Here is a 27,414-nt window from a genome sequence, read left to right as displayed (position 1 = left end):
CCGCAGCCGGCGGGACGCGGGCCCGGATCAAAGGAATCGCCGCGTTCACTCTGCGCAGGGGGGGCACAGGGATGGGAACCCCCTGCCTTGGCCCCCTGACGGCTGCGGCGGAGGCGACTTCAAGGCCGCAGCAGGGTCTGGGGTGAAGCGGCGGCCGCCTCCCCGCCGGCATGGAGTTTTCGGGGGGGACACAAAGCCACCGCTTCACTCGATGGCAAGGGGACAGTGGGCAGGACGGTTGCCCCCTCCCCACTGCCAGAGTTTTGGGGGACAGGCTGCGTGCGGTGCTGGAGGCAGGATGAGGGGCTGTCCCCAAAACCCACCAGCTGCAGCGGCCAGGGCGGGGGGGGTTGGTTTTATTTCTCCTCCCCAGGGCAGGGGGTCTCTGCTCTTCATCCAGCGTTGTTTTAATGACACCGGGGGTTCGCAGGCGGCCAGCGGGGCTGGTGCCGCGGCAAGAAGGCGAAATAAAACGGTTCCGCTGGAAGCGGGGTGAGGTCGCGGTGAGCGACGGCAATTTTCCAGCTGCGGGAATGAAGGGAATTAGGCCAAAAAAAGTGGAAAAATAAAAAGGTCACGGGGAAGACGGCATCCGGGCGACCGGCGGGGCGCTGGGCGAGGGGCTCATTGGCCTCGGTAGTGCCTCCAAAATCAACAGTGGGGTGTGTGGGAGGGTGCTGGGGTGGGGGGGCTCCCCACGCTGTGACACCCCCACACACAGCCCGTTACTGGGGGACATCAAAGGCCAGTGGCCGGTGGGGACGGGCAGCGGATGGGAAAGCGGCGTCGGGGGGGACACACATATGAGACACAGCGCCGTGCGGGGCGGGCGGCTTTGATGCTGGAAAGCAAAAGAAAGGAAAAAAAAAAAGAAACTAAGAAATTAAACGTCACCTCTCATGTGTCATCCCCCCCCTCCCCGCCTTGTTTGTCACTGGCTGTGCCCGTTTCCCATCCCTAAGGACACTCACACCTCGTTTGCCTTCAAAAACCTCGTTTTTTGTAAACCAGGGGCTTTTTGCTGTGAACTCCCCCCCCCCCCCAAAACCCGCCCAGAGCAGGGTTGACCGCAGGCGCAGAGGGGCAAGGCCCAGGCATCCCACGGTGACAGTTCCTGTCATGACAGGGCTGGGTGCTGTGACAGGACGTGGGGCATGTCATGACAGGGACTCCAGGGCCCGCTGTGGTGACAGGGCCCTGGGGATGTTTACACAGCGACGAGGCCCCTGCCGCGGGCCTGTGAAGACAAGTCGCACACCCGGATGGCGGCTGTCGCGACAGGGCTGAGGTGGCTCATGATAGGAAAAGGTGACGGAGGGGGGGGGAAGGGGGCGAAAAGCGGCACTGTCGCGACACGGCCCGGGTTACCGAGCCGGCGGGGACGCTGCCGGGGCTGTGGGGCGACCGGCTCCCGGCAAAGCGACGGCGGCGGCCGGGGCGGAGCCAGCGCCAAAATGGCGCCTTTTCCGCCACATTCCCGGCGCCGCCAAGCCGTCCCTCCAAGGGCGCAGCCCGGCCGCTCGCCCCGCCTCCCCGCGGCACCTATTGGCCAGTTTGAGACGGACCGCCGTTCTCATTGGCGCGGCGCCCCGCCGCGGCCGACGCCTCCGAGCGAAGGATTGGTCAGCGCTCCCGTCAGTATGCGAGCCCGCCTTCCTCCGCGGCTCGAACCGCGCGGCCGGTTGGCGCTCCCCGCTGCCAATCCCTCCTGCGCCCCCGCCTCCCCCCACCCATTGGCGGCGACCCGCGCCCATCACGCCGCGGCCCACGCCGCCGCGGCCGCTCCCATACGGGGTCTCCCTGCGAGCCCGCGCGGACCCCGATTGGCCCCCGCCACAGCCGGCCCCCCCCCTCCTGCTCCCCCATTGGCCACCGCCCGCGGCGCTCCCCCTCCCCCACGGGGCGGGGCAGCGGGGGCGGCGCCCCTCCCGCCCCCTCCCCCCCTTCCACCGTCCCGCCCTCGCTTCCCGTTGGCCTCCCTACCCGTCATTCTCCCTCCCGCGGCGGCATCCCATTGGCGAACACGGCGGCGGGGGCGGACCGCGGGGCCGGGGCCGCGGCGCTCGGCTCCCTCCCTCGGCAGCCCCTTGGCGGTCACCGGCGGGGTTAGGCCGCCTCGTCAGCGAGCCGGGCGCGCCCGCCCCCCACCCCTTCCTCCTCCTCCTCCTCCTCCTCCTCCCCCCCCCCCGCCCCGACGCCGCTTGGGCTCGTCCTCCCCCCCTCCCGGCCACCATGAGCGGTAAGGACGGGCCCGCTGCGCCGGCTGAAGGAGGAGGAGGAGGAGGAGGAGGAGGGAGGGAGGAAGGAGGAGGAGGAGGAGGAGGGGGGGGGGGCGGCGATGGGAGCGAGGGGCGCGCGCGGCCGCCCAGGCACACGCAAACGACGGCGGCGGCGGCGGCGCCCGCCCGCTCGGAGGGGCCTGAGGCGGCCCCGCCCCACGCCGGGCCGGGCCCCGCCGGGTCGGGCCGGGCCTCTTGTCGCCTCGTTTTTCGCTTCTCCTGAGGGGAGACGTGCCGAAGAGGAGGAGGGGGGGGGGGGGGGGAGGAAGGCCTCGGGGGAACGGGACGGGATGGGAGCGGAGGAGGAGGAGGAGGAGGAGGAGGAGGAGGGAGGGGGGCGGCGGGGGGTGTGTGTGTGAGGGAGGATGCCGGGGGATCGGGCGCGGAGAGGAGGATTTTTGTGGGGGAAGGGTGTAGGCCGGGGGGGGGGGCGCGCTTCCCCCCAGCCCCCGAGGAAGGCGCCTTGCGGGGGCGGATGCGAGGGGGGGTGGGGGGGGAAGCCGTGGGGCGAGGGCCCGGGGGGGGGGGGGGGAGAGGCGTGGGGAAGGTGTGACCTGCTGGGGGTGGTTTTGTTTTCTTTTTTTGAGGGGGGGAGTCCATGGAAGCGATGCTGGGGGGGCTGGAGGGGACCCTGGTGAAGGGTGCTGGGGGTGTGGGGGAGAGTGGGGGGCACAAGCCTCAGGGCCGGGGCGGGGGGGGGGGGAGTTGCTAGAGGAGGATGAGGAGGCTCCTGAGCGGTGGGAGAAGGAGGGATTTGGGGAGGGGAGCGGGGACCCCCGTGCTGTGGGGTCACTGGGAGGACAGACAGGGGAGTCCCGGCCAGGGGATCCCCGGGGAGCCCCGTGGGCTGGATCCGCGGCGGGGAATCCGTGGGCAGGGCAGGGAAAGGGCTGCCGGGGTGGATCCACGGAGGGCCAGGGCGGGAGGTGTGCTCCTAGGCCAGCGGGGAAGGGAAAGGGGAGGCCCGGGGAGGACCTCGACGGGGGCCAGGGAGTGTCCCGAGCGGGTGGGGAGGAGCTGGGGCCTGGAGCCGGGCCGGGTCCTCCTCCGCCTGTCCCGCTGCCAGCTCCCCTTTGGCAGCTCCCTCCGGTTCCCAGCCCCTTCGCGCCAGTGCCCGAGGAGCACACGGGCCCCCCAGAGTGCTTGCCAGCGGGCCGTCCCCCCCGCCCCCGTTTCTGCCCAGCCCTTCTGCATTCCCTGCCCTTGAATCCCCGTGTGCCCTCGCGCTCCTGATCCCCCTCTCCTGCCCAGAAATGTCTTTAACTCCTGCTGTCGTTTCCCGCCCGCGCAGACCAAGAGAGTCCCGAGGAGATGGCGACAGTGAAGCCCGAGAAGGGCGAAGGAGATGCCAGCAGTAACAGCAGTGCAGGCAGTGGGGAGGGCCAGGTGAGTGTGACAAGGGAGGAACAGCCCCAAGCCGGCGGCCTCCTGGCTCCACTCGCCCTGGGGAACTCGCCGTCCCCGTGGCAAAGTCCAGGGCCGGGCTGAGGTGTTTGTTTGGCCCAGCCGAGCGTTACACCGGTTCCTCTCCCCAGGGAGAGGAAAAGGGCGAGAGTGCGCCGGGGGATCGTCAATGCTGCCAAATGCCCTGCCAGAGCGCCGACCCGCAGCGCCCGTGGCTTCCCCTCCTCCCCCAGCTCTGCACGGTGCCCTCGAAAACATGACAGTTCCCCTGCTCCCAGTAAACACCACAGCCCTGACTGGCCTTTCTCCAGGTTGGGGTGCCCAGAAATGACTGTACTTCCCGGGAGCTGTTCTGTTCTCCTGTGGGGAGGTTCACCCACTTTGGGGTGGAGGAGACATCTCTCCGTGCCTTTTACATGTAGACTCCCTGCCCTTTCCTCCCGCCCAGAGGGTTTTTCCCTGTGGGTTCAGTCTGTCCCGGCCTGACAGCCCTGTGTCTGGCAGTTGTATTTTTCCGGCTGTGGGTGTGTTTTCTCAGGAAGGAGTGTTTATCTTTTCCAAGCATGCTCCTCCCTGTTTGCTCTTTTAATTCCCCCCCCCCCCTTTTTTTAATTTTTGGCCTGCCCATCGGGCCGCCTCCTGCATTAACTCCTCCTTTTCTTCCCAGGAATCACAGCCTTCCCCGCTGGCTCTGCTGGCAGCCACCTGCAGCAGGATCGAGTCTCCCAATGAGAACTCCAACAGCTCCCAGGGCCAGCAAGGCGGGAGTGGCGAGCTGGACCTCACAGCCGCCGCCGCTCAGATAGCCCAGTCCGCCAACGGCTGGCAAATCATTTCTGCTGGCTCCAGCACGCCGACGGCCTCCAAAGAACAGGGCAGCAATGGCAGCAACGGCGGAGATGCCTCCAAAAGCCGGCCCGTGAGTGCGGGGCAGTACGTGGTCACGACCACTTCCAGCCTGCAGAACCAGCAGGTGCTCACAGGCCTGCCAGGAGTTATCCCAAATATCCAGTACCAGGTCATTCCCCAATTCCAAACCATCGATGGGCAGCAGCTCCAGTTTGCCACCACCCCTGCCCAAGTCAACGTGCAGCAGGATGCCTCTGGTCAGCTCCAGATCATCCCCGGCACAAACCAGCAGATCATAACGAGCCGAGCGGGGACGAGTAACCTCATCGCCATGCCAAACCTGCTGCAGCAGGCTGTCCCCATCCAGGGCGTGGGCTTGACCAACAACACCCTCTCAGGGCAAACCCAGTATGTGGCCAACGTCCCCGTGGCTCTGAACGGCAACATCACCTTGCTGCCCGTCAACAGCGTGGCCGCCAGCCTGGCTCCCACCTCTCAGACGGTCACGTTGAGCAGCTCCGGCTCTCCGGACAGCAGCTCCCAGCCAGCTACCTCGGGCGCTGCCATCAGTTCCACCAACACGGCCACGTCTCATGCTAGTTCTGGCGCCTTTTTTACCAACGCCAACAGCTATTCCACCACCACCACCACCAGTAACATGGGCATCATGAATTTTTCCACCAGCGCAACGGTGGGAACCAACGTCCAGGCGCAGACACCCCAGAGAGTCAGCAGCGTCCAGAGCTCGGACTCACTGCAGAGCCCAGTTTCTGGGGTGGCTTTGCAGCCGGGGCAGCAGAAAGAGGGGGATCAAAGCCAGCAATCACAACAGCAGCAGCAGATCCTGATCCAGCCACAGCTAGTCCAAGGAGGGCAAACAATCCAAGCCCTCCAGACCACCCCGCTCTCTGGCCAGACCTTTGCCACTCAAGCCATCTCCCAAGACGCCTTGCAGAACCTGCAGCTCCAGGCTGTCCCCAACTCTGGGCCCATCATCATCCGAACGCCCACGGTGGGTCCCAACGGGCAGGTGAGCTGGCAGACCATCCAGCTCCAAAACCTTCAGGTTCAAAACCCCCAGGCCCAGACAATCACCTTGGCCCCCATGCAGGGAGTGTCACTGGGGCAGACGGGCAGCACCAGCACCACGCTTACCCCCATCGCCTCCCTCCCCAGCGGCACTGTCACGGTCAACGCTGCCCAGCTCTCCTCCATGCCAGGCCTCCAGACTATTAACCTCAGTGCCTTGGGAGCGTCTGGGATCCAGGTGCATCAGCTGCAAGGGCTGCCGCTGGCCATAGCAAACACTGCCGGTAAGTTGTTTTGTCTTGGTTCCTTTTCTGTAGCCAGGCAGAGGAAATCAAAGGCGAAACGATGTTGCCTGGCTGCGTGCAGCCAGATCCATGCACGGTCTGGACTCTGTGGGGTTCAGGGCGCTGGCACAGCCATGCCAGGGCTGGAGCTGGGTGTGATGGATGCCAAACAGAGTTGGCAAGCGGGCTGCTGCTTATGCTGGCTCTGGGAAGGAAGTGTTAAGCCTCTGCCGATCGCCGGAAGACAATGAAACTAATTTTGGAGAGTTTCTGATCTAGTAACTCTTGGGCGGCTGATTGCATGAAAAGAAACAGAGGAGATGGCTGTGAATGGGGAAGGAGGGAGATGTGCGGGGAGGAGAGGCAGAGGAGAAGGGGGACGCTGCGTGCAGTGCTAAGGGTGAAGCCTGGTTTTGTGCGAGGCTGCTGTCCTGCCCTGATGGCCGTGGCAGGGGGGCTCGGGCTGGGGCATGGACCCAAGCCCAGCTCAGCTCCTCAGCTTGCGGGAGCCCACAGAAAGAGTCACGGCCTTATAAAACTCAGGAATAACTTAAGTCCCCCTGCCCTCCCCCTAGAAAACAAACAAACAAAAAGCCCTGGGGGAATTTCCTTGCAGGGGCAAAAGAACGGGCTCTTTAAGTGTATATTTAGCCTAAAGTTGGGTGCTGGTGTGGGACGCTGTGATCTCATCGTGGTCGAGACAGCCCTGTGTTCACGGTTGGCGCAGGACACCCTGCTCAGTTCCCCCTGGATCAGTCCCGTCATCTCCGAAAACCTCCCACCAGCCTGGGGGCGTGTGTGTGGACATGGTGTGTGAGCTTCAGGCTGCTTGGTTTCCCCTTGGAAATGCCTTGCCTGCCTGTACGAGGGGGCCGTAGGCTCCTGCCGCGGAAGAAATCGGTGCTGAAAAGGAGCTCTGCTTGCTTTTCCAGTGTTTTTCTTTTATTTTTTTTGTTCTGGCTCTGGCTAAAAAGGCAGTTGCTAGATTTAGTCACAGCTGAGAGGCAGCAAAAAATGTTGCTCAATCTGACTCGTGCTTCCTTCTCGCGAGAAGAGGCGGTTGCTCTCCCGGAGTTGTTTTGCAGCATTATTTTGGGCTGTTGCTACAGCAGCTTGGCTTGCAGGCGTCCGCGGGTTTATTACAGACTGCACCGCAGTCGGGATTAGCCTGATCCTTGGATTTCCCTGAGCAGAGACACCCGCTTGTGCTAGAGCACGCTTGTTTTTGCACCCAGAGGGGAGCTGGCGGCACATCACCTCTTTTATACGTGGAAATGCAGGTGGTGAAGGGTCCCTTTTGTCTTCGCCTGCCCGGGTTCAGCACGATCCCCTCGCCCTGCAGCCTGGTGGGGCCGCTTGCGTGGAGGCGTGCTTGTTTCTTGTTTTGAAGGCGCTGGAGAAACGCATGGGCAACTCGTAGTTCCTGTATTTGTGCCTGGCTCTGCCCTCGGAGGTGGGGCAGGGAGGAACGTTCCAGAGACCACCCACCCAACACGCTCACGCTGGGGAGCCACCGCCTCCTCCTCCTCCTCTTTTTTTTTTTTTTTTTTTTTTTTTTTAGCTCAGCAGCGTGTTTAGCTCTTGATCCGCAGTGATGAATTCACTGTCCAACGCTGGCGGCTGCACTGAGAACCACGGCCAAGGGCCTCGCTCTTCTTAGGTCCGAGGATGTGACGTTCAGATGGCACTGTGATGTTGTTACGTTTGAAAAACCAGAGCAGGGTTCAGGTTTCAAAGGGTTTGCAGGGTCCCACTGAGCCCCCAACTCAATGGGACTATCAGTTAGGCTCCTAGGACGAGATTGCAGAGGCTGCGGCTGGGACAGAAAGCTTCCTGGCACTGATCCATTCACACAATTTGCGGGGCTTAACTCCAGGCTGGAGGACCTTTTCTCTAGCTGGGTCCGTCAGATGTGGTGATGGGTCTGTTTGTCCCCCTGCCACCTGCAAACAGCCCCTCTCAGGTGGGTGCTGAGTCCCCCTGCCCCAGACCTTGCACTGGGTGCATCGTCTCCAGCCACACCGTGGCCTCATAGCTGGGCCATCTTCTGCCGTGTTTGGGGCCTGCGAACGCAGATTGCTCCGGGTCCGAGCTCTCTGATGGCAAGTTAAGGGAACAGTTTGTTACCGAATCTGCCTGTTGTCCAAATTGCTGAATGTTTTCCATGAGGAGCCTCCCCTTCAGCTGCCGGCAGCTGTGTGAGCACGTGCCACGTGTGCTGGAACGTTCTGCACTTGCTTTCTGCTCGAGACTAAGAGTTGGGAGAGTTTTTTGTAGCAGAGAAAGCTCTTCTGCTTCCGATGGAGGTGAATGGAAAATAAACCCCAGGTTTGCTTGGGAGGGGAGATTCGCAGCCGGTCTTCCCGTCCCCTTGGGTTTTGCCCTGTGTGACGGTGTGGCAGGGAGAAGGGGGTGCATGGCGAAGGGTTTTGGTAGCTGAGCGTGCACCCCAGCTGCCTCCTGGGTTTGCAGCTGCCACGTTTCCTACCACTTAGCTGCATGTCTGCCTTAGCTGAGCTACTTCGAAGAGCTCACTCAGCTCAGCTTCCTTTGGGGCTGACAGCCACTCTGGTGTCCTGGCATGGCTGCTGCTGGGCTGGGGGAAGCACATGTCTCCTCTCTTGAACCCTGCTCCGATCCGTGGGCAGGGGGACTCCTCTGGGCTGTGGCTTTCAGCCCCCTGTTAGGGCTGGGGGCAAGTCGCTGATGAGATTTCTGCTTTTCGCTTTTCTTTCTGCAAAGCAGGAAGGGGAGAGATCCCCCTGGAGAAAATGACACCTGAAAAGGTCTTTAAAAATCAGATTTTTGCTCCTGGGCATGAGGTAGAGCCCTGAGCTCTGTGCAAGTGTAACTCAGCCTGTGTTTATATTAATTAGGTGGTTTGCAGGCTGCCTCCTCCTCGGTGTTAGATGGGCTGTGAATTAGCCCGGTGGCAGAGGCATGAGAAGGTCTGTGACTGTAATGGGCTGGTATGTGGGCAAACAGGCCTTGCAGCCGGCTCTGCTTCGAGGGGAAGGCAGCTACTGAGCCGGGGAGGGGATTTCCTTGGCTGGCATTGCCCCAAAAACCCGCACGTGGGTTTGGGTGCCACTGCTTCCCACATGAGTGGGCAGCAGGACTGCCTGCGGGATGAAGGAAAGACGTTTTGGGGTGCTTGTGGAGGGGATGTCCTGCACAAGGCGCCTTCGTGCGGAGGCTTTGTGGCAAGTGGGGTTGGGGTGATTTTGAGAAGTTTGCGACGTCGGGGTTTCTCTTCCCCTTCTGACCGAGCTTTAGGGAGGAGGAGAGGGACTTTTTTTAGCTCCGTGTCCGCATAGTTTTGCCAGTGAAGTGGCTCTGCCCCACGTACCTGTCCCTGGCAGAATCCTGCTGCGTAGAGCTCCATGCCTGGGAGATAGAGAGCCCTGCCTGGCTGAGGTATGTGCTGGGTAAACAGGCGTCCAGCGGTGGCTTCCCATTAGGTCAGTGCTGCAGTTAAACCCCTCATCTGAGGTCCTTGTTTTGTGAGTGCTGAAGGATGTTTTATTGCTGGGGAGGATGGAGCTGGGAGGGTGCCCGGAGCACTGGTGCGACTGGGCAGCCCCCAGCCATGCCCCTGCCTAGGGGTGTTTTGCTGGGATGAGCTCCCTTTTGGGGCTCCGTCTATCATTTGGACGGAGGCTTGTGGTCAAATCGAGCAGTGGGACGTAGCAAGGACATCCTTCTGAAAGAAAAAAAAAAGCCTTCATAGGGGAAGTAACCCTTTGAAATCTGTTTACCAAATGCATCCCCAGCTCTCTGCTGTGACTTCGTTCTTACAGGGCTCTTCTCAGCCGTCGGGGCACTGACACAAAGACCTGATTGTCTCCTATTTTCTGTTTTTAAGGGAAGCTTTGTAGCAGGGCCTTGATGAGACATCCACATGGCATCGTCTGCAGAGGGGAGGGGAAAATTGAAATCAATCTCGGGCCAGCAAGCCCTGACAGGATCTCTCCTTAACGTGCTTTAATTGTTTGTTTCATTACGCCCATGACATCACGTCAGAAAAGAATTATATTGTGAAATTTCCTTCTCTAAACTCTAGCTGGGCTGGACTTTAAATACCCTCCCGACTTCCTTGGCTGACCTCTCTCCTTGCCATGATAAAGAGGGTGATTTACTGAAGAAATTACACAAACCCCAAGAGATTGCAGGGTCTGCTTGGGAAAAGGGAGTGATCCCAATACAGAGCCTGTGTTACTGCAGCGCAGGTTTGTCCGGGTGAGGTTGTGCCCTGCACAGAGTTGCCGTGGGTCTGGGGCTCTGTGGGGCAGCCCTGCTCCTCCTCCTTCTTCTTGAGGCCGGGGCTCAGCTGTCCAGGAATGCGAGCAGGTTGGCAGCCATGCTGGTTGGACTGGTTGGGTGCCGCGCACCCCGTGACTCCTCATGGAAGAGCTTCCTTGCCCGGCTCCGGACCGTCTCGCCGGGCCCTAATCTTCGCCTTCCTTTTATCTGTGCCGACCTCAGCCTTGCTGCCTCCTCACCGAGAAGCGTGGTCTTTATCACACCTTCGCAGGACCTGGATCCTGGCCCCTGAGGACTAGGGGTAGTTTCAGCGTAGCTCCTTTCCAGAGCGTTGGCTCTCAGGGCACTAGCTCCCACTTCAGAGAGGCTCATGCCGTCCAGCCATCACCCCATCCCCACGCAGGACGTCTAGGTTAGATACCGTGAGTGATGTGGGCACAAATTCCCCCTCTCTGCAGAGGGGCGTGATTAAAAACATGGGCTTTGTGGCTTGGAAAAACCATCCACCCTTGACTGCAGTGGACGAGAGGAATACAGAGGTTCAGGTGCGGTGAGAGATGCCGGCGGGGATTTCCCCATCTCCTGGGTGTGCTTTGGGCTGGGCTCAGGCCACAGCCCTCCTCCTCCTCACTGGTCACGGGGATTGCCCTTCCCTGTCTCAGCTGGGCATTTTCCTCCTTCCATGCTCCTCAAGCATCATCAGGGACTTCTCTTTTTAACTAACCTGATTTCTTTTTTGGCGTGGTTTGGTAGGATCTGCCTATGCTACAGGGTGAGGGTGCTCTGGCTGCCGCGGCTGCTGGTTGCTAGTGGTCTGATTTGCCCTGGCAGGGCCACCCCAGTGAAGGCTTTGGCAGGGCTAGAGGCTTCATCACAGTTTTGCGGCAATCCAGACTGGAATTAAAAGGGCAAAGGAGACCTGCGTTTCAGTTTCCAGTGCGACAAAGGTATTTAGCAAGTCCAGGGGAGGGGCGGGGGGATGTCAGGGATTTTGCAAATTGGACAAGGTGACTTCCGAGCTCACCTCTACCTCTGCCTGTGTGTCACCAGGCTGGGCAGACGCAGCTCTGGCTCCTCTTGCAGCCCACCTCGCTCTTGACCCAACAGCTCTGTCACTATTTATTTCTTCTCCAAAGGAAGTGTAATTTATTGTGACGCACAGAAACCTCCAACAATTAAAGGATATCGCCCAACTTGACGTGTGGCTTTTCAAGTCATTAAACTCCAGATTAAGACACGATTACTCAATGTGCTGCAGTCTGACTTCAAAACTGCACCATCTTACGCAGCCGGGCACCGTGTATTCCCCGCTCCACTGTCCATAACTCCGAAGAATTACTAAGCGAGAGCTTGGCTAATTTACATGAATGACTTCCTACTGCAGATTAACTCATTTTGCAAATTAGTGAGGAAATCAAACAAGATAAAAATCAAGGGGACGGCATTACAAAACCTACTTTGTTCCTTTGTGTAGCAAGTGCAGCTTAATTGTCTTTGATCTGTCTAGAGTAGAGCGTGGTGGTGTGTTTTGGGGAGAGCAGCAAGCACTGGCGAGGCAACGCTGGTCGCTGTCACCCTGGGCTTTCAGACTCTGCCAAAAAAAAGAGGAGGAAACGGTGAGAACTTGAGTTGTCAGCTGGAAAGGTTTGATATGGGGTTTTTTTTCAGGCTCGTGCCTGCCGTCTGTCGTCCGCCATGAGTGGAGATGTGCCGAGAGGTTCAGGGAGCCTCGGGGCTGCGTGCTGCTGGGTTTTGCTGCCCTTTCTTTTTGCCTTGGAACTTCCTCTTGCCTCTTTTCACTGTGTCTGGAAGCTGACATTGGTTTGTCGTGCGTGCCCTGCTCTGTGTGGTGACGACTTACCCCCCTCTTCCTCTCCTGCCTCTGTGGAGTTGCAGCTGCCAATGTTGCAGAGTTTGCACAAGAAACCTTTTTTTTTTTTTTTTTTTTTCCAGATCCTCCCTAAAAATGAACATCAAGTCTGTTTCCCCTCTCCTAAGGTCAGCTGGGGTGGATCTAAAAATGCTCCTCTCTTCTATCCACAGGGCATTTCTCACCTCGTTTTAGTTTGCTAAATAAAACGACTAAACCGAAGCATTTTCCCTCTGACGGGCAGTTAGAAGACAAGAAACACCTTGTCTTGAGAGAAGTCGTGAGCCAAGACTTGGGTGCTTTGGTCTTTTTAGTGTGAGACCAGCAAATGACTACCCCTCTTCTGGGGGGGGTCTTGGCGGTCGGTAGCCCCATCCCATGCTGGTCGAGGAGGGGCTCCATCAGGCAAAGACAGGTCGAGTACAGGAGCCAGGCGCAGCAAAGCAGGGTCAGCTCCTGTTGCCTGTCCTCACAGGCAAGTCCCGCTTTACTCCCCAGGGTTTTCCAAGGATTATACCCCCCTCCTTGCTCTATTAATACATTTTTTTCAGGACTTCGATGACCTGAGCATGGACCAGGGGCTTGGCAGCCTCCATGAAAGCTTTAGTCTTAGAAGTAATCTATATTAGCAGAGATAATAAACATAAATTATCCAGCTGGTTTCTCTCCACCAAGCTTTCTCCTGAAACTGCAATATTCTGGAGACTTCTGCGCGTCCTGATATGTGAAGAATGAAGCGTGTATGTACAAGATCTGTCTTCTCTTGCCGTAATTTATTTATACCTTAATTAGATGCGAGCCATAGATTACCAGAAGGAGGATTTGGGTTTTTTCCCCTCCATATGACATGCCAACAGACTATAAAATGCTGCGTAGGCTTTTGCATGTTTGAAGATTGAAGCCATTCCAAGACATCAGGGCTGGATTCTCCCCCTCCCAAGCGTATTTTGGGGAGAGCGCGTGTGTCTTCTCCTTCCTTTTTACAACAGCTCTCCCCAGATAGCACATACGCGACAGGGAAATCTCTAATCTGTCGCTGTAATGCAAGCTGTTGTCGTTGGCTTATAAAGCTTAAAAAAAAAAACCCCTCCCTGGTTCCCTCCATGCTGGTTTTAGACTGTAAACATATGTTGCAAGAGCTGGGGGGGACGGGGCTGAAAAGGTTTTGTCCTAAAATTGCTAAACTTTGCGGGGAGCACAGGAATGTTGCTGATGAGGTATGGGAGGGCCCAGCCAAGATTTCTGAGTGGGGCTCAAAATTGTGTCCCCTTTGGAGGGACAATTTCCTTCCTCCTGCCCGGTGGTGGTGTTCAACAGCCAGACCTGGCCTGGTCGCTGTCACTCGATGGCCAACAATATTCCTCTCCACCTTGATGTCCCGGTGTGAGGGCAGACACAACCACTGCCATTGCAGTTATTAATGCTACCACCATGCAGGAGCCCCATCCCGGGGCCGAACTGGTCTGAGTGTGTCGGTCATGGGTGTTATTTCCAGCATCTTTTGGCTGTGATTCAGCCAAGTGTTTCCTCCTGCCCTGGTGCAGACTGGAGGGGACCGTCTGCAGGATTATATGGTCTTTGGGGCCAGCACCGTCCTTTAACACGCAGTGTTGGGGTTCAGACACGTTAGCACAGCCCCTCGCCGTACCACGGATGACATGGGTGACATCCTGGCTTCTGCTTAGACGGCAGCGTGTGCCTCATCCCCCTGCAGACAAACTGGGCCTGGTGTGACGTAAGTAGGGACGGGGCAAGTGGATGAGTCAGGCTTCGTTTCCTTGATTGCCACCCTTCTCCTGGTTGTCGCTTTGATGCTCTGAGTGTCTTAGTCCTCAACGGCAAAGGGCTTGCTCAGCACTGCCCTCTCCCAGAAAATCTGGACCCCTGCAGACTTGGCGGGGCAGAGCAGCCAGCCCTAATTTCAAGCCTCCCTGTCTGCATGCTCCTGCATGGGGAGCAAAGCTCCTATTGATGCTGCTGCAGCCTGGAGGAGTGAAATCGAAGCTGTTCCTCTCGCCAGAGGAAGCCCAGATGTGGAGCACAGCCCAGCTGCACACATAAATCACCCACCAGCCATGCAGATCATTGGCAATGCCGCCACAGAGCTGTTGGGCATCGCCACCGTGAGCTGGCTGGTGCCCCAAGTAGCCATCTATTCATGGTGGTTTTTGTCCTTTCCTGAGCATGGGCTCCTGCCCTGGCTCCTCCGCTGAGCTTTGCCAGGGCACCACTGACACCTGCTGGTAACAGCAAAGCCACGGGACCAGGGGAAGGCTGCCGGCTGCCAGAAACTCTTCGTCATTCCCCCCTCGCTGTCTCTGTGTTGTGAAACTCCCTCCCGGCCGCAGGAAGAGAGCCCAGCATGCAGCTAATGGACGTTTCGGGCCAACATAAGTTTGAAGTTTATCCTTCTTCAGTGCCAGCACCTCTCCTGTGGATGCTGCCTCCTGCCTAGAAGTTGTTACATGGAAAACCAGGTTTTTAAAGTGAATTTCACTGCTTTGCTGAAGGTACTTGTCCCAGCAGGGCTTCTCAAAAGGCTGTGCTAGCCTCCTGTGGTACCACTGCCAGTGGCAGCATCTCGGTCCCCATGCTGGGGAGGTGGCCTTCATTCCTGCAGACCTGTTGTGACACAGGGGACACCAGCAGCAGGACCATGGGCTGTTTTTTGGGGAGTGCCGGCTTTGGAAACGGCAGCTTTGCGACGTTTGTGCTCCCTATTTAAGAAGCAGCTTCCGGGCACTGGGAAGAGGAGATGGAGTGAGTGAACCAGCATCCCCCAGGGCACCACTATGTCCCTTGCATCCTGACCTCCCCATCAGCCTTTGGCAGGACTGGCTGGCATGGTCCTTCCCGTTAACTAATCCTCGCTGGACCCAGCCAGGCAGCTGCTGATAAACGGCATCAGGAAAGCCCCCAGATGGGTGTTTTTGGAGAATATTCACCCGACGCAGCCTCATTTCCCGGCAGTGGGAGAGGATCTCTGGAAACAGCAGCAGAGCGCAGTGTTATTTGCTCTTGGGGACAAGCGCATGTGTGTGTGTTTGCACCCACGTGTGTTTTATCTCAGCCCCATGTTCGACCACCACCCTGTTCAGGCGGTGATCTCAACCTTGGCTGCCTGCTTGCGAGGAAGTTGGTAGGAAGAAGGTGAATTTTGGGCACGAATCACAGCCCGTAGCCAGCCAAGGATGCTGCCGCCTGTCCGGCGGAAGCGTCTCGGCTCTAAATCTGCCGTTAGACCTATTGGCATATGTTAATTGCAGCTGAAAAGAGATTACTCAGCCTGCTGTCTCTGCGCCCGCTCTGTCTTTTCAGCATGAAAATAATCAAGCAGCGGAGCTTGAAGGGAAATAAAACACTTGTGAAGTGTAGATGAGGTTATTGGAGAAGCAATTAGATGACAGCATAAGCATAGAGCAATAAAATGGCAATGAAAACTGATAGGCTTAAAAACTTCCTAGCCCTCAACCCCCCCCGTTACGAATGGTTTATGTTTGTCTGCATTTGGGAGCTCGTCAGCACTACCCTGCGGTTCCTATGGCTTTTATAATTGGGAATTGCTCCTCGAGAGAGGGGAGGGATCTCGCTCTGCGAGCAGCGCCAGATGATTTTTCAAGTTTATATATATATCCCTTTCTGTAATCGCAGTAATTAACCAGTGAGCGCGTGCTGATAATATCTTCGCTGATGGATGCTGCTGAAGACTATGGTCTTTCAGCCTGCTTTATTTATCGCTGCCTTTTTTGGAGGGGGGAATGGCAGGAGGGTTCGCATCTGCTCTGTAGATTTGCTCCTGGATTGTTGCTTTCATCAGGTTTAAGCTGGGGAGATGTTTGAAAAGGGAAAACTGCCTCTTTCAGCCCAAAAAAACAAGGTGGGGGGAAGGGACCTCAGTGGGGTCAGTAGCACGGCATGATTCGGAGAAGCCTGGGTTTCCCTTGGCGATGTTTTGATGCTTGCTTTATCACTGACACTGATGCAAGCCAGCCGGCTTACGTCTGAACCGGCTGCTTGGTTTACATTTTTGCTCTGTTTTCTGTGCTAGGTTAGCTGAAATAGCTGAAATAGTTGGCAGGTGGCTGGAGTGACGTAGAGGGCTGTTTTTCCTGAGAGATGTGGCTCTTGCCTCTCTTCTGGTCGCAAACTGGAGGGCATGGACCAAAATGTGGGGCGATGTGGGGGAGCTGGGGGGACCCCCCTGCTTTGCTGGGTGCTGTGGAGGGCAGGGAGAGCCCCAGGGCTTTAGGGAAAGCTCGGTGGGGGATTGTCAGGGCTTGAAAACACAGGAGCTTGTGGAAAGTTGAGGGAGAAGGCTGGAATTAATAACTTCCTATGGTTCAATCAAGCTGAGACCCTCCCAGCTTTGCAGCTGCCATGGGGAAAGGCCAGGGAAAGCCCCTCTTACATCCCTCCTACTGCTTGGGGCTTTGCTGACGAAGAACCCGTAGTAACCTCCTGTGTTTTCTTCCAGGTGACCACGGTGCTCAGCTGGGTCTTCACGGCACGAGCGGAGACGGTCTGGGAGACGAGAACGCGGCTGTGGAGGAAGGAGAGACCAGCCCAGACCCGCAGCCCCAGCAAGGACGGAAAGTGCGGAGGGAAGCATGTACCTGCCCCTACTGCAAAGACAGCGAGGGAAGGTAAGGCTGTTCTGCCATGGATCCAGCAATGCTGGGCTGCCCGAGCAACCTTCGAATCCCTGGGAGCAGGCTGCAACCCCCAAAGTGCCTCGTTTGGCCCCATTCTCCCTTCAGTCATCTGGAGCTTTCAGGGTTGTTTTAACTCCTTTCCCTTGGACTCTTTCAGGAGCTCTGGGGATCCAGGGAAAAAAAAGCAACACATCTGCCACATCCCGGGCTGCGGGAAGGTGTACGGCAAAACCTCTCACCTCCGGGCTCACCTGCGGTGGCACACTGGGGAGCGACCCTTCGTCTGCACCTGGATCCTCTGCGGGAAGCGTTTCACCCGGAGCGATGAGCTGCAGCGACACAAGCGCACGCACACTGGTAGGGCTCAGGATGCTGCTTCCCCTGGGGTCCATCACCTTCTTGCTGGGCTTGGCGGGGGGGACAGGGACCGGCCCAGCCTCCGCCTCACCCCTCTCTCCCCCCTTTCTTCCAGGGGAGAAGAAATTTGCCTGCCCGGAGTGCCCCAAACGCTTCATGCGGAGCGACCACCTCTCCAAGCACATCAAGACCCACCAGAACAAGAAGGGAGGTGCGGCCAACAACGTGGCCATGAACGTCTCCGCCGTCCCCATGGACACGGGGGCCTCAGCAGAGGGTAACGGCGGGGCCACCCCCTCGGCCCTCATCGCCACCAACATGGTGGCCATGGAAGCCATCTGCCCTGAGGGCATCGCCCGCCTGGCCAGCAGCGGCATCAACGTGATGCAGGTGGCCGACCTCCAGTCCATCAACATCAGCGGCAATGGGTTCTGAGGGCGAAGCGGGACGCGGGCACCGGTGGGCGACACGGCGGCGCCGGGCGGCACGGGGCCGAGAGGCGAGCAGAGACAGAGCCGGGAGCTATTTTCACCGCGAGGGCGACGTCCCTTGTCACCCTCCAGCACTAAAGCCCAGCTCCTCTTACCTGGGATCGCAGCCCTCCTTGAGCTGTCTGACCTCCGGGGCCCGGTGACCACACACGAAGGCCAGAGCTATATATATATTTTTTAATTTCGGCTTGACCTTATTTTTTTTTTTTTTTTTCCCCCTCTCCCTCCACTCCCTCCCTGAGATCCATCTGCCCCTCCGTAGCTAGCCTTCGACGCCATCATGCCTTGGTAAAAGTATATGATTCTTGAAATACTTTTTAGGAAAAAAAAAACACCAAAAAAACCAAAAAAAAAAAAAAAGGAAAAAAAAAGAAAAAAAGATTCTATATTATTATTATATATATAAAAATATAAAATGTGTTCGTTTGAGAGAGGAGAGATTTTGCTGCGACCATGGTTTGGTCTCTTTGATGCCTTATCTTGGGACAGGTTGACCCTCTGGGGCAGTTCGGACAGTGCCCGAGCTGTCCTTCAGACCTTATATTACATTTTAAATTGTAATCTTAAAAAAAAAAAGGAAACACCCCGACCCCCTGGTCTTTTTCATATGCTTTGCTTTTAGGTTGTTCTTTAATTTCTTTGTAATTATTTGGGTGAGGTTTTGCTTTTGTTTTTTTTTTCTCCCCCTTGTAAAAACAGCTGCCGTCTCCCTGCCCTTCACTGGACTTTTTGATCTTTATTTTCCAGCGATCTTCTTCGCGAAGATCCTTTTCTTCCAGCTTTTCTAATCCTCGCTCTGGCGGGCGGAGCGGTGACTCTACATGTGGAATCGATTTGTAAAAGGTTTCGTGCAGGTTCACTCGAGCTATTTAGCAGAGGGTCTGGGACCTGGTGCATTGGGGTACGGTGGGAGATGGCTCAGGAGGTCCTCCTCGGGGAAAATACCTATTTTTTTTTGGCCGCCGTTGGTCTCGAGAATAATAATAATCCTGAAAAATCAGCACCTCCAGAGCTGGTTGGCGGGAGACGGCACTTTTCTACCCCGATGAGGTCCCAGCAGCGAGGGTGAAGCATCGAAGGGACACGGGATGGGGCTGTCTCCTCGTGGGTCTTGCTGTGATGCTGCTGGAGGTGGCTCCTTGTGCTTCCTCCTAAAAGAAAAAAAAAGGGTGTGTGAAATGGGGACAGTTTGGGGAAAACCCTTTTGGTTTTCCAATACCTGGCTTTTCCCACCCCGGGAGGACCAGGATGGCTGTCTTCTTCCGTTCTTCCTCCCACACCCTCCTCTTCCTGCTCCAGTCCAGACAATATCTGCCCTTTCCCCTCCGGCAGTAAACAGGCAGGGGCTCCCCTGCCCGCCGCAGGAAGGAGCTGGGGGGGGGGGGCCCAGCACCGTCCCCCCGATACCAGGGGGGATTTCATCTCAGGGTGACGCAGAGTGCACGAGGCAGCTTTATTTCGTCCCCGAAACAAGGCAGCGGTGGGATGTGGATCCCAACCACCCCCTTGAAGGCTGCAGGGAGCCGTTCGGTGAAATCTCTTCTTGTTTTTGAGCAGAAATTTTGGGGTGAGATGAGCACGAAGTGGGTCTGAGCTGGAGAGGAGAGAGCTCCACCGGGAAGTTTAGAGGAGAGCTGAGCAGAGCGTTGGTCATAGGAAAAACCCTGGGATGTGGAAACCAACCCCAGTTCGGAGCTGGAGAGGGGGTCGAGCTCATGTTAGTGGTTCGGAGAGGTGGAGGCGGACGGGGGCATCCCGGTCGCGCTGGGTCAGGTTTGTCGCGTGTATCCCCTTTGTTCACGGGGGGAAAGCCAGCATGGAGGCAAGAAGCCCCCGCTTTTGCTCGCTGATCTCAGATCTGAGAATCCCACCTGCCAAAGGCATCTTCCTCCCTCCCCACCCAAACACGGGGGGTTCTGCTATATCATTTTCTAGAAGCATTTTATTTTTCCCTGCCTGAGGATAACCAGGAAATTTCTTGGGATGCTGAGAGGGGCAATCCCCACCGCCGTGCTCCCTGTTCCCAGAGATGCCTCCTTCTGCCCTGGGCTGCCTGGTGGGCTTCGGCAGAGCTGGGACCGCCAGGAGGGAGATGCCGACTTGGGGCTGAGGTTGCCAAAATTGCTCAGGTGGGCTGGAAAGGCCTTTGGAGAGGAGTTAAACCAGCGCTCCCCAGCCGGGGCACCCCCAGGAGAGCTACTAGGGCTGAATTTTCTACCGAACCCCAAGTTCATCCATGCTCGGATGCTTCTCACGGTGGGGTGGGCTCACTGGAGCCGGGGAACCCCCCGAATCCACACCAGGGACCCCCCCTGGGGCTGAACCATCGGTGGCAAAACCCAGCCAAACTGTGAAGGGTGAAGGTGTTTTTACCTTGGTTTTTTTTTTTAAGAAAAAAAAAAAAAGAAAAAGCTCTGCAGGGAGGGAGGCGGTGAGCGTGGCGATTCCTCTGGCCGATCTTTCCGCTCTCTCTCTCTCTCTCTCTCGATATATATTTTTGCATTTGTATATTTTTATATAGGAAACTTTAAGCATTTGTATTTTAATAATCTGTGAAGCACTATGAGTTCCCCAGCGCGTCGTGTCCGTCTCCTCCCCCCCTTGATACTGGAAGCTACAGAGAATTGGTAGAAAACAGGAATTTAATTTTTTTTTTTTAATTTAATTGTTGATATTTTCTTTTTTTTTTCCTTAACCCCACCCTGTAACGTGGGGGTCCCTGAGACCCCCATCCCCGAGACCCCCATGCTCGCCGGCTCTGCTCCGTCCCAGCCCACCCCGTGCCGAGCGGGAATCAAGTGCCAAACCCAGATCCCAAAACCTCACCAAGGCTCTGCCGTGGGGTTTTGGGGCGTCCCGTGTCGTCGTGTGTCCCCCCCCGCCCTGCCCCGGTGCCGTTCCCCATCATCCCTAATGGAGCTTAATTTTCCTATGGAAACGCGGCTGGGAGAGAGGGGGGGCCCTCGGCGGGGTCCCGGGGGACCCTGGGGACAGCCGGGGTGGGCTCTGCATGGAGCCCGGGGTGCTCGCCCTCCTTTGTGTTTTGGGGGGGGTCAGAGGATCAGGGAGGGGGGGTGCTGCTGGTGCTGCTCCCAGTGTCGGGGGCAGCTGGCCCCCATCATCCCCCTTTTGGCTCTGCAGCACCCCACAGCCCCCACCACCCCCCCCCAAAACACCTCCAGCCATTCCTGGGATGGGACGGGGGGACACACACACACACAAAAATGTGCCTTGATAAGGGGGTGACAGGCTGGGGACGAGCCCCCACTCCCCTCCCACCTCCCCCAGACTTTTATATCCCCCCGCCAAGGGGTTGGGGGGGCAGAAATTGGGGTGTTGGGGCTGTCCCCAAGGCTTTCCCCATCTCCCAGCTTTAATCCACCATCACCCCTTAATCTCGGGGGGACCGGGGCCGGTTGTCTATGCAGCGGGGGGGGGGTTGGCAGGGGGGTCCCGCAGGATCCGGCCCCTCCACACTGGCAATAATTCTCTTTCCCTGTCAAGACTGTTTGATCTTGTCATGTCTGTGCGATATATTAATTTTCGGGGTTTTTGTTTTGTTTTCTAAAAATCCGGTGGCCAATGTCATAACACCCGAAACGCGTTTTTTGGGTTTGTTTGGGTTTTGTTTTGGTTTTTTTTCTTCCCAAAGTGCTATTTTTTTGTACAAAAAGACTTAGATTAAAATGTTAGTTTTTTGGGGTTCCTTTGTAAATGGGGAATGATGATTTCTTTTTGTAATAAACACGAGTCGCTGGCGTTGTCTGGAAATCTGCGGGGGTTTGACCGGGGGAGCACAGCCGATTCGGCGCAGGGGGGCGCAGCGGAATTCAGTCCCAGGTGGGGAAACTGAGGCACAGCACCGGGTTGGACTGTGGCATGGAGGGGAAACTGAGGCAGGGAGCTCAATTTGGAGGGAAACGGCTGCGCTTTGGGGGGGGATTGGGGCTTTGGGTGGGGGTGCAAGGGCTGGCTCCCACTCAGGGCACCCTGTCCCGCTCTCCTCCCTGCTGTGGGGGCTGCACCTTCCTCCTCCTCCTCCTCCTCCTCCTCCTCCTCCTCCCCAGGGGCTGCCTCCAGCCAGGGCCCGCTTTCCTCTTCCCACCGGCCCCCGCACGCATCCTGCCAACTCCTTCCCCACAGCCGGAGGCACCCATGGGGCTGGTGCCGGGGCTGCCAGGTGGGTGCTGGGGTTCCCCCACCACCACCACCCTAGGGTGGGGGGGGGTGGGGGGGGAAAGGATTTGGGGGGGGGGGGATGCTGGTAGCCATCACCTCTTGTGTTCCACCCCCCCTCCCAGGTCCCCGCAACCTCAGCTGCATCTCCTACAAGCACCCCAGCGTGCGGGGGGGGTTGGGGGATTCGGGGGGGGCCAAGCCTGGTACCGTCCGTTGCCCCCCCAGCCAGTGCTGTATCGGTATCTGGAACCAGAGCCATGCGCTGGTGCAGGGTGAGAACACCTACCCCCAGCTCCGGGGGTGGCTGGGGTGTATTCTGATATGGGGGGGGGGGTCTGATCCTGTCCTGGAGGGGGAATGTGGGGAGAAGGGGCCTGATTCTGCCCTGGGATATTGCTGGGGAGAAGGGGCTGGGGCCTGATCCTGCCCTGGGAGGGGGACAAAAGGAGCTGAGGCAGGATGGAGGGGCCTGATCCTGCCCTGGGAGGGGGGGGCAAAAGGAACTGGGGCAGGACGGAGGGGCCTGATCCTGCCCTGGGAGGGGGACAAAAGGAACTGGGGCAGGATGGAGGGGCCTGATCCTGCCCTGGGGTAGCACTGGGGAGAAGGGGCTAGGGCCTGATCCTGTCTTGGGGGGGGGTATCGGGGGGGGGACAGAGGAGCTGGGGCAGGATGGGGGGGTCTGATCCTGCCTTTAGAGGCAGTTGGGGGGGTTGGGGGCGGGGGGGCTGCTGGGAAGCCCGGACTCCTGGGTCCCTTCCCAGCTGCTGTGCTTGACCTTGGCCTTGAGAAGTAGCTACAGCAGCGCTGGGATGGAGCAGCACTGTGGGGGGGGTCCCAGGGAGGGGGGGTACCGGGAAGGGGGGGTCCTGGGGATGGGGGTCTGGCCTGACCCCCTGCCCCATCCCTGGGCTTGGGATCCCCCGGCCAGCACCCTGGGGTGCCCCAGTGACAGCGGCGGTGTCCCCAGGCTGCTGGGGGGGTGGGGGGGCCACCTGCCCCTCTCCCACTTGCACCCCAAGTCCCGCGGGACCCCCCGGCGGCGGCGTCCTCGTCTGCCTCTGCCACGGCCACCTCTGCAACGGCAACGCCAGCGGGATGGGGACAGCCCTGGGGCTGGGGGGGCCCCACCACAGCCCTGGTACTGGGCGGCACTGAGAGGCTGGATAGGATCCACTGGGAGGCCAGGGGGGCTAGGGGACCCGGGGGGGGGGCCTTGGGGATACATGGGGGACTGGGGGGGACCCTGAGACCTTTAGGGGACCCACAGGGGGATGTGGGACCCATGGGGGGGCTGAACGCCCATGTCGGGGGGGCTTGGGACCCATAGGGGACCCGTGGGAGGTATCTGGGACACCTGGGGGACCCATGGGGGGCACTTGGGACCCTTAGGGGACCTATAGGGGGATGTGGGTTCCAAAGGGGACTGGGGGAGTGATGGGGGGGTCCGGGGACCTATAGGGGACCTATAGCAGGATGGGGAGTTTATGGGGGAGGGCCCTGGGACCCACAGGGTGCTGGGGAACCCATGGGATCCCCAAAAGAGGGGAACACCCCACCCCAGATGCCTGGGTCCCTGCCAGGTCTGGGGGGGGCCCCTGTGTCACCACAGGCTCTGTCCCCAGTGCCCGGCCATGTGGGGTCCGTGGGGACCCTGTGGCTGTGGGGTGCCGGACCTCTCCTCCTCCTCCTCCTCCTCACCTGCCTAGCCATCCTCGGTAGGGACAGGGACACCGGGGGGGGGGGGACACGACATGGGATCTGGGGACCCCTGGGCACAGGCCCCCCCATACCCTGTGTCCCCTGGGTGTCCCTGGGTGTGGGTGTCCCCAAATGCCACGTCCCTGGTGTCCCCAGGGTGGGGGTCTCCTGGTGTGGGGGTCCCCAAGTGCCGTGTCACTCTGTCCCTGGGGCTGGGGGGTCCCCAGTGAACTGGGGACCCCTGGGTGTGGGGGTGCCCGGGTGGGGTGTCTTTAGGATGCAGGAGTCCCCAGATGCGGGAATCCTGGGGTACCACATCCCCTGTGTCCCCGGGGGGTGGTGGGGGGGGTGTCCCCCATGTCCCCAGGTCCTGTGTCCCTGATTATGGGGGGGTCCCTGGGTGGGGGTGTCACCAGTGTCCCTGTGTCCCACATCTCCCTACCAGGGCTGCGACGGGTGAGGACCCATACGCGGCAGCCACCCCGGGGGTGCCGGAGGGTTGGGGTCCCTGCAAAGCCCCCCAGCCCGGACCTGCCTGCGCTGCATTTCCTGCAGGTGCGGGGCACCCATGGGGCGAGGGACACCCACGGGGGTGGCACCCACAGAGGGGGGTACCCATTGGGGGATCCTGGGGGGGACACCCACGCTGGGGACACTGATGGGAGGTTCGGGGGGGGGCACCGAAATGGGGGGCACTTAAGGGGCAATACTGGGGAGGAACCTGTATGGGGGCACCGGTATGGGGAGGGGACTGGGAGGCACCCATGGAAAGGGCACAAATGGGGGGGGGCAGCAGTTCAGGGGTGGGCACAAGGAAGCCCAGGGCTGAGGGTGTCCATGGGTGCCCAGGACTGGGGCTACTGGATTTGGGGTGCTTGGGGCTGGGGGACCCTGGGGCTGGGGTCACTCATGGGTGGCTGGGGCTGGGGATCCCTGGGTGTGGGGGTGTCTGGGGCTGGAGACACCCGTGGGTGCCTGGAGATGGGGATCCCTACACATGGGAGTGCTCAGGAATTGGGGGCACCCATGGGTGCCCAGCGCTGAGGGTACGAGCTTGGGGTTCCTGGGGCTGGGGCCACCCATGGGTGACCGGGGCTGCCTGTCCCTGGACCTGGGGGTCACCCAACCCCGCGTGGGATCCCCTCACCCAGAGGGGACACCTGGGGTGTCACTATGGGCACCCACGGGTGCTGCGGGCGCCGGCAGGTGCTGCAGACGGGGCGCTTCTCGGCGGTGTGGCGGGGCACCCTACAGCAGCGGCCGGTGGCCATCAAGGCCTTCGTGGCGGGGGCGGCTGGACGCTTCGCGGCGGAGCGGGCCGTGCACGGGTTGCCCCTGATGGAGCACGACAACGTGGCCAGGCTGCTGGGGACGCGGGGTGCCGGACCCCACGCCCGGGGGGGGCTCCTCGTCCTCCAGCTGTACCCCGCCGTGAGTGGCAGCGAGGGGTGGGCACGGGGCGCTGGTGGGTGCGGGGGGGTTGCACGCGGGGGTGCACGTGCGTGGGCCGCTCGCGTTGCACGCGTGTGTGCCCGGGATGCCCACGCGGGTTGTGCCGTGCCCGTGCACGCACCGGATCGCGGGGTGCCCCTGCAAGCAGAGGGGGGCAGGTGGGTGCGTGCACACAGAGCGGGGGGGGGCTGCCCCGTGTCCCCACGCGTCTCCCCACACGTGTCCCCACGCGTGTCCGCAGGGCTCCCTGCGACATTTCCTGGAGCAGCACGTGGGGACGTGGGCCGGCAGCGTGCGCCTGGCACTCTCCCTCGCCCGCGGCCTCGCTTTCCTGCACCAGGAACTCTGGCGCGACGGTGAGTGCAGCCACTCGTGCGCCGAGTTCGCCCGGCCTCTGCGAGGGTGTTCCCCCCCCCCCCATCCTGTGACACCCCCCCAATCCCACCTCCCAGGCCTGTACAAGCCCAGCGTGGTGCACCGGGACCTGAGCAGCCAGAATGTGCTCGTGCGGGAAGATGGGACGTGCGCCATCGGGGACTTCGGGCTGGCGCTGGCGCTGCCACCGCGTGCCCAGGCCGGCACCAGCGCCCGCCACGTCGTGCCCATCCGCAAGGTGCCGGGGATGGGATGGGGACACGGGTGGGACAGGGATGGGACCCGCTCGTGCTGCTGGCAGTGTGGTGCAGGTGCAAAAGCAGCTCCGGTGCAAGCCAAACCCTCATGCACGTGCAAGGACAGCCATAGTGCAAGGGGGGGACTGGTGCACGTGCAAGCACGGCCCTGGTGCACGGTGGGACCTGGTGTATGTGCAAGCACGACCCTAGTGCAAGCCTTACCACTGTGCACATGCATGCACAACCCTGGTGCAAGCCTTACCCTGGCACACATCCACGTGTGGCCCTGGTGTGAGCCTTACCCTAGTGCACATGCAAGCATGGCCCTGCTGTAAGATGGGACGTGGTGCACGTGCAAGAGCAACCCCGGTGCGAGGCTCACCCTGGCACACGCGCACACGTGATCCTGGTGCACGTGCAAGCACAGCCCCGGTGCGAGGCTCACCCCGGCACACACGCATGCACGACCCTGCTGCAAACCTTACCCTCGCCCATGTGCACACACGGCGCTGGTGCAAACCCCGTGGGGGGTCCCGGTGCTCGCCGTGTGCCGTGCGAGCGGTTTCGGGTGGGCGCAGGCGGGCACCCAGCGGTACCTGGCACCCGAGATCCTGGACGAGAGCCTGGACCTGCGGGCATGGGGCCGGGCGCTGCGGCAGGCGGACGTCTACGCCTTGGCACTGCTCCTCTGGGAGATCCTCTCACGCTGCCAGGCCCTCAGCCCCGGTGAGCCCCATGGGTGCCCCCCCTGCTCCCTTGAGAACTCCCCCCCCCCCCCCCCATCCCCGCTGACCCCCTCCATCTCGTCCCGCAGGAGCACCCGTGCCGGCGTTTCGGCTGGCGTACGAGGCGGAGTTGGGTGCCAGCCCCACGGGTGCCCAGCTCCGGCGTTTGGCCGTGGAGGAGCGACGACGACCGCTCATCCCCCCCGCCTGGCACCGTGCCCCCCAGGTCAGCCCTGACGGGCACCCACGGTGGCGGCGGGGGGTCCTGCCTGGGTGCCCAGGGGTACCCCGGGATGCTGAGGGTGCCCATGGGCAGGGGTGACCCAAGGAGGGGGGGGTCCATGCTCAGAGGGTCCCAGGGTGCCCGTGCCTGAGTGCCCAGAGGTGTTTGGGGGTGTCTTGGGGTGCCCATGCCCGGGGCGGATCCCTGTCTGGGTGCCCAGGGGTGGTTGGGGGTGTCCTGGGGTGCCCATGCCCGGGGGGGGATCCCTGTCTGGGTGCCCAGGGGTGTTTGGGGGTGTCCTGGGGTGCCCATGCCCGGGGGGGGATCCCTGTCTGGGTGCCCAGGGGTGTTTGGGGGTGTCCTGGGGTGCCCATGATGGGGGGGGGCCTGCCCAGGGGTGTTTGGGGGTGCCCATGCATGGGGAGGTCCCTGCCCAGGTGCCCAGGGATGCTGGGGGTGCCCCTGCCCAGGGTGGGGACAGGGTGTCCCTGTTTGGGGTTGTCATGTCCAGGGGGTCCCTGCCTGGGGGGGGGCATCTCTGCTGGGGTGCAAAGGCATCTCGCTGCCCGAGGGAGGGGGTCCCTGCTTGGGCAGGTCCCAGTTTGGGTGTCCTTGCACTGGGGAGGGGGTGTCTATGCCTGGGGGGGTGTCCCATCTTGGGGGCCCCTCCCCTGGGGTGCTTGGGGGGGTCCCTACCTGGAGCGGGGCGGGGGGGGGGGTTGTCCCTGCTTGTGGGTGTCATCCCCGGGGATTCCCCCACCCGGGGGGGGGGTCCCCGCTGATGCCGTGGGGGGGGTGGCTCCCGCAGCCCGGGGGGGCTCTGCCGGAGTTGCTGGAGGATTGCTGGGACCCCGACCCCGAAGCCCGCCTCTCGGCCGAGCGGGCTCTCCAGCGGCTCCAACGCCTGGCTGCCGGCCCCCCCCCGCCCGCTACCGGCCCCCCCCAACACGCTGCCACCGCCGCCGCCCCCCCGGGGGGTTCCGACCTCCGGACCGCTCCCCCTGCAGCTGACCGAGAGGTGGGTGCAAGTGGGGGAAACTGA

General features: G+C 60.2%; 2 protein-coding genes and 1 long non-coding RNA gene across 3 annotated transcripts; 2 read left to right on the top strand and 1 right to left on the bottom strand.

The window, feature by feature from the left end:
* Positions 1-339: 339 nt before the first annotated feature.
* On the bottom strand, positions 340-2,163 carry LOC138689814 (uncharacterized). Its single transcript, XR_011328669.1, has 2 exons — positions 1,984-2,163; positions 340-841 (listed from the first exon to the last, which is right to left on the bottom strand). It is a non-coding gene; the product is annotated as an uncharacterized lncRNA (long non-coding RNA).
* SP1 (Sp1 transcription factor) lies at positions 2,125-21,249 on the top strand. Its single transcript, XM_069806327.1, has 6 exons — positions 2,125-2,239; positions 3,571-3,665; positions 4,351-5,845; positions 16,453-16,621; positions 16,788-16,987; positions 17,103-21,249. The coding sequence occupies exons 1-6, from the start codon at positions 2,233-2,235 to the stop codon at positions 17,420-17,422; spliced, it is 2,286 nt and encodes a 761-aa protein (XP_069662428.1). The 5' UTR covers positions 2,125-2,232; the 3' UTR covers positions 17,423-21,249.
* AMHR2 (anti-Mullerian hormone receptor type 2) lies at positions 21,200-27,414 on the top strand. The gene is made up of 12 exons (XM_069806527.1): positions 21,200-21,318; positions 21,546-21,658; positions 21,780-21,929; positions 22,628-22,798; positions 23,283-23,375; positions 23,804-23,913; positions 24,565-24,789; positions 25,052-25,166; positions 25,263-25,423; positions 26,003-26,150; positions 26,239-26,375; positions 27,181-27,414. Exons 1-12 carry the CDS (start codon positions 21,200-21,202, stop codon positions 27,412-27,414), a joined length of 1,776 nt encoding a protein of 591 aa, XP_069662628.1.

This window comes from Haliaeetus albicilla, chromosome 18 (genome assembly GCF_947461875.1).
Source record: "Haliaeetus albicilla chromosome 18, bHalAlb1.1, whole genome shotgun sequence".
NCBI classification, from domain to species: domain Eukaryota; kingdom Metazoa; phylum Chordata; class Aves; order Accipitriformes; family Accipitridae; genus Haliaeetus; species Haliaeetus albicilla.
Note: the sequence above shows the minus strand (reverse complement) of the source record. Positions and strands in the feature narration are given on the sequence as shown.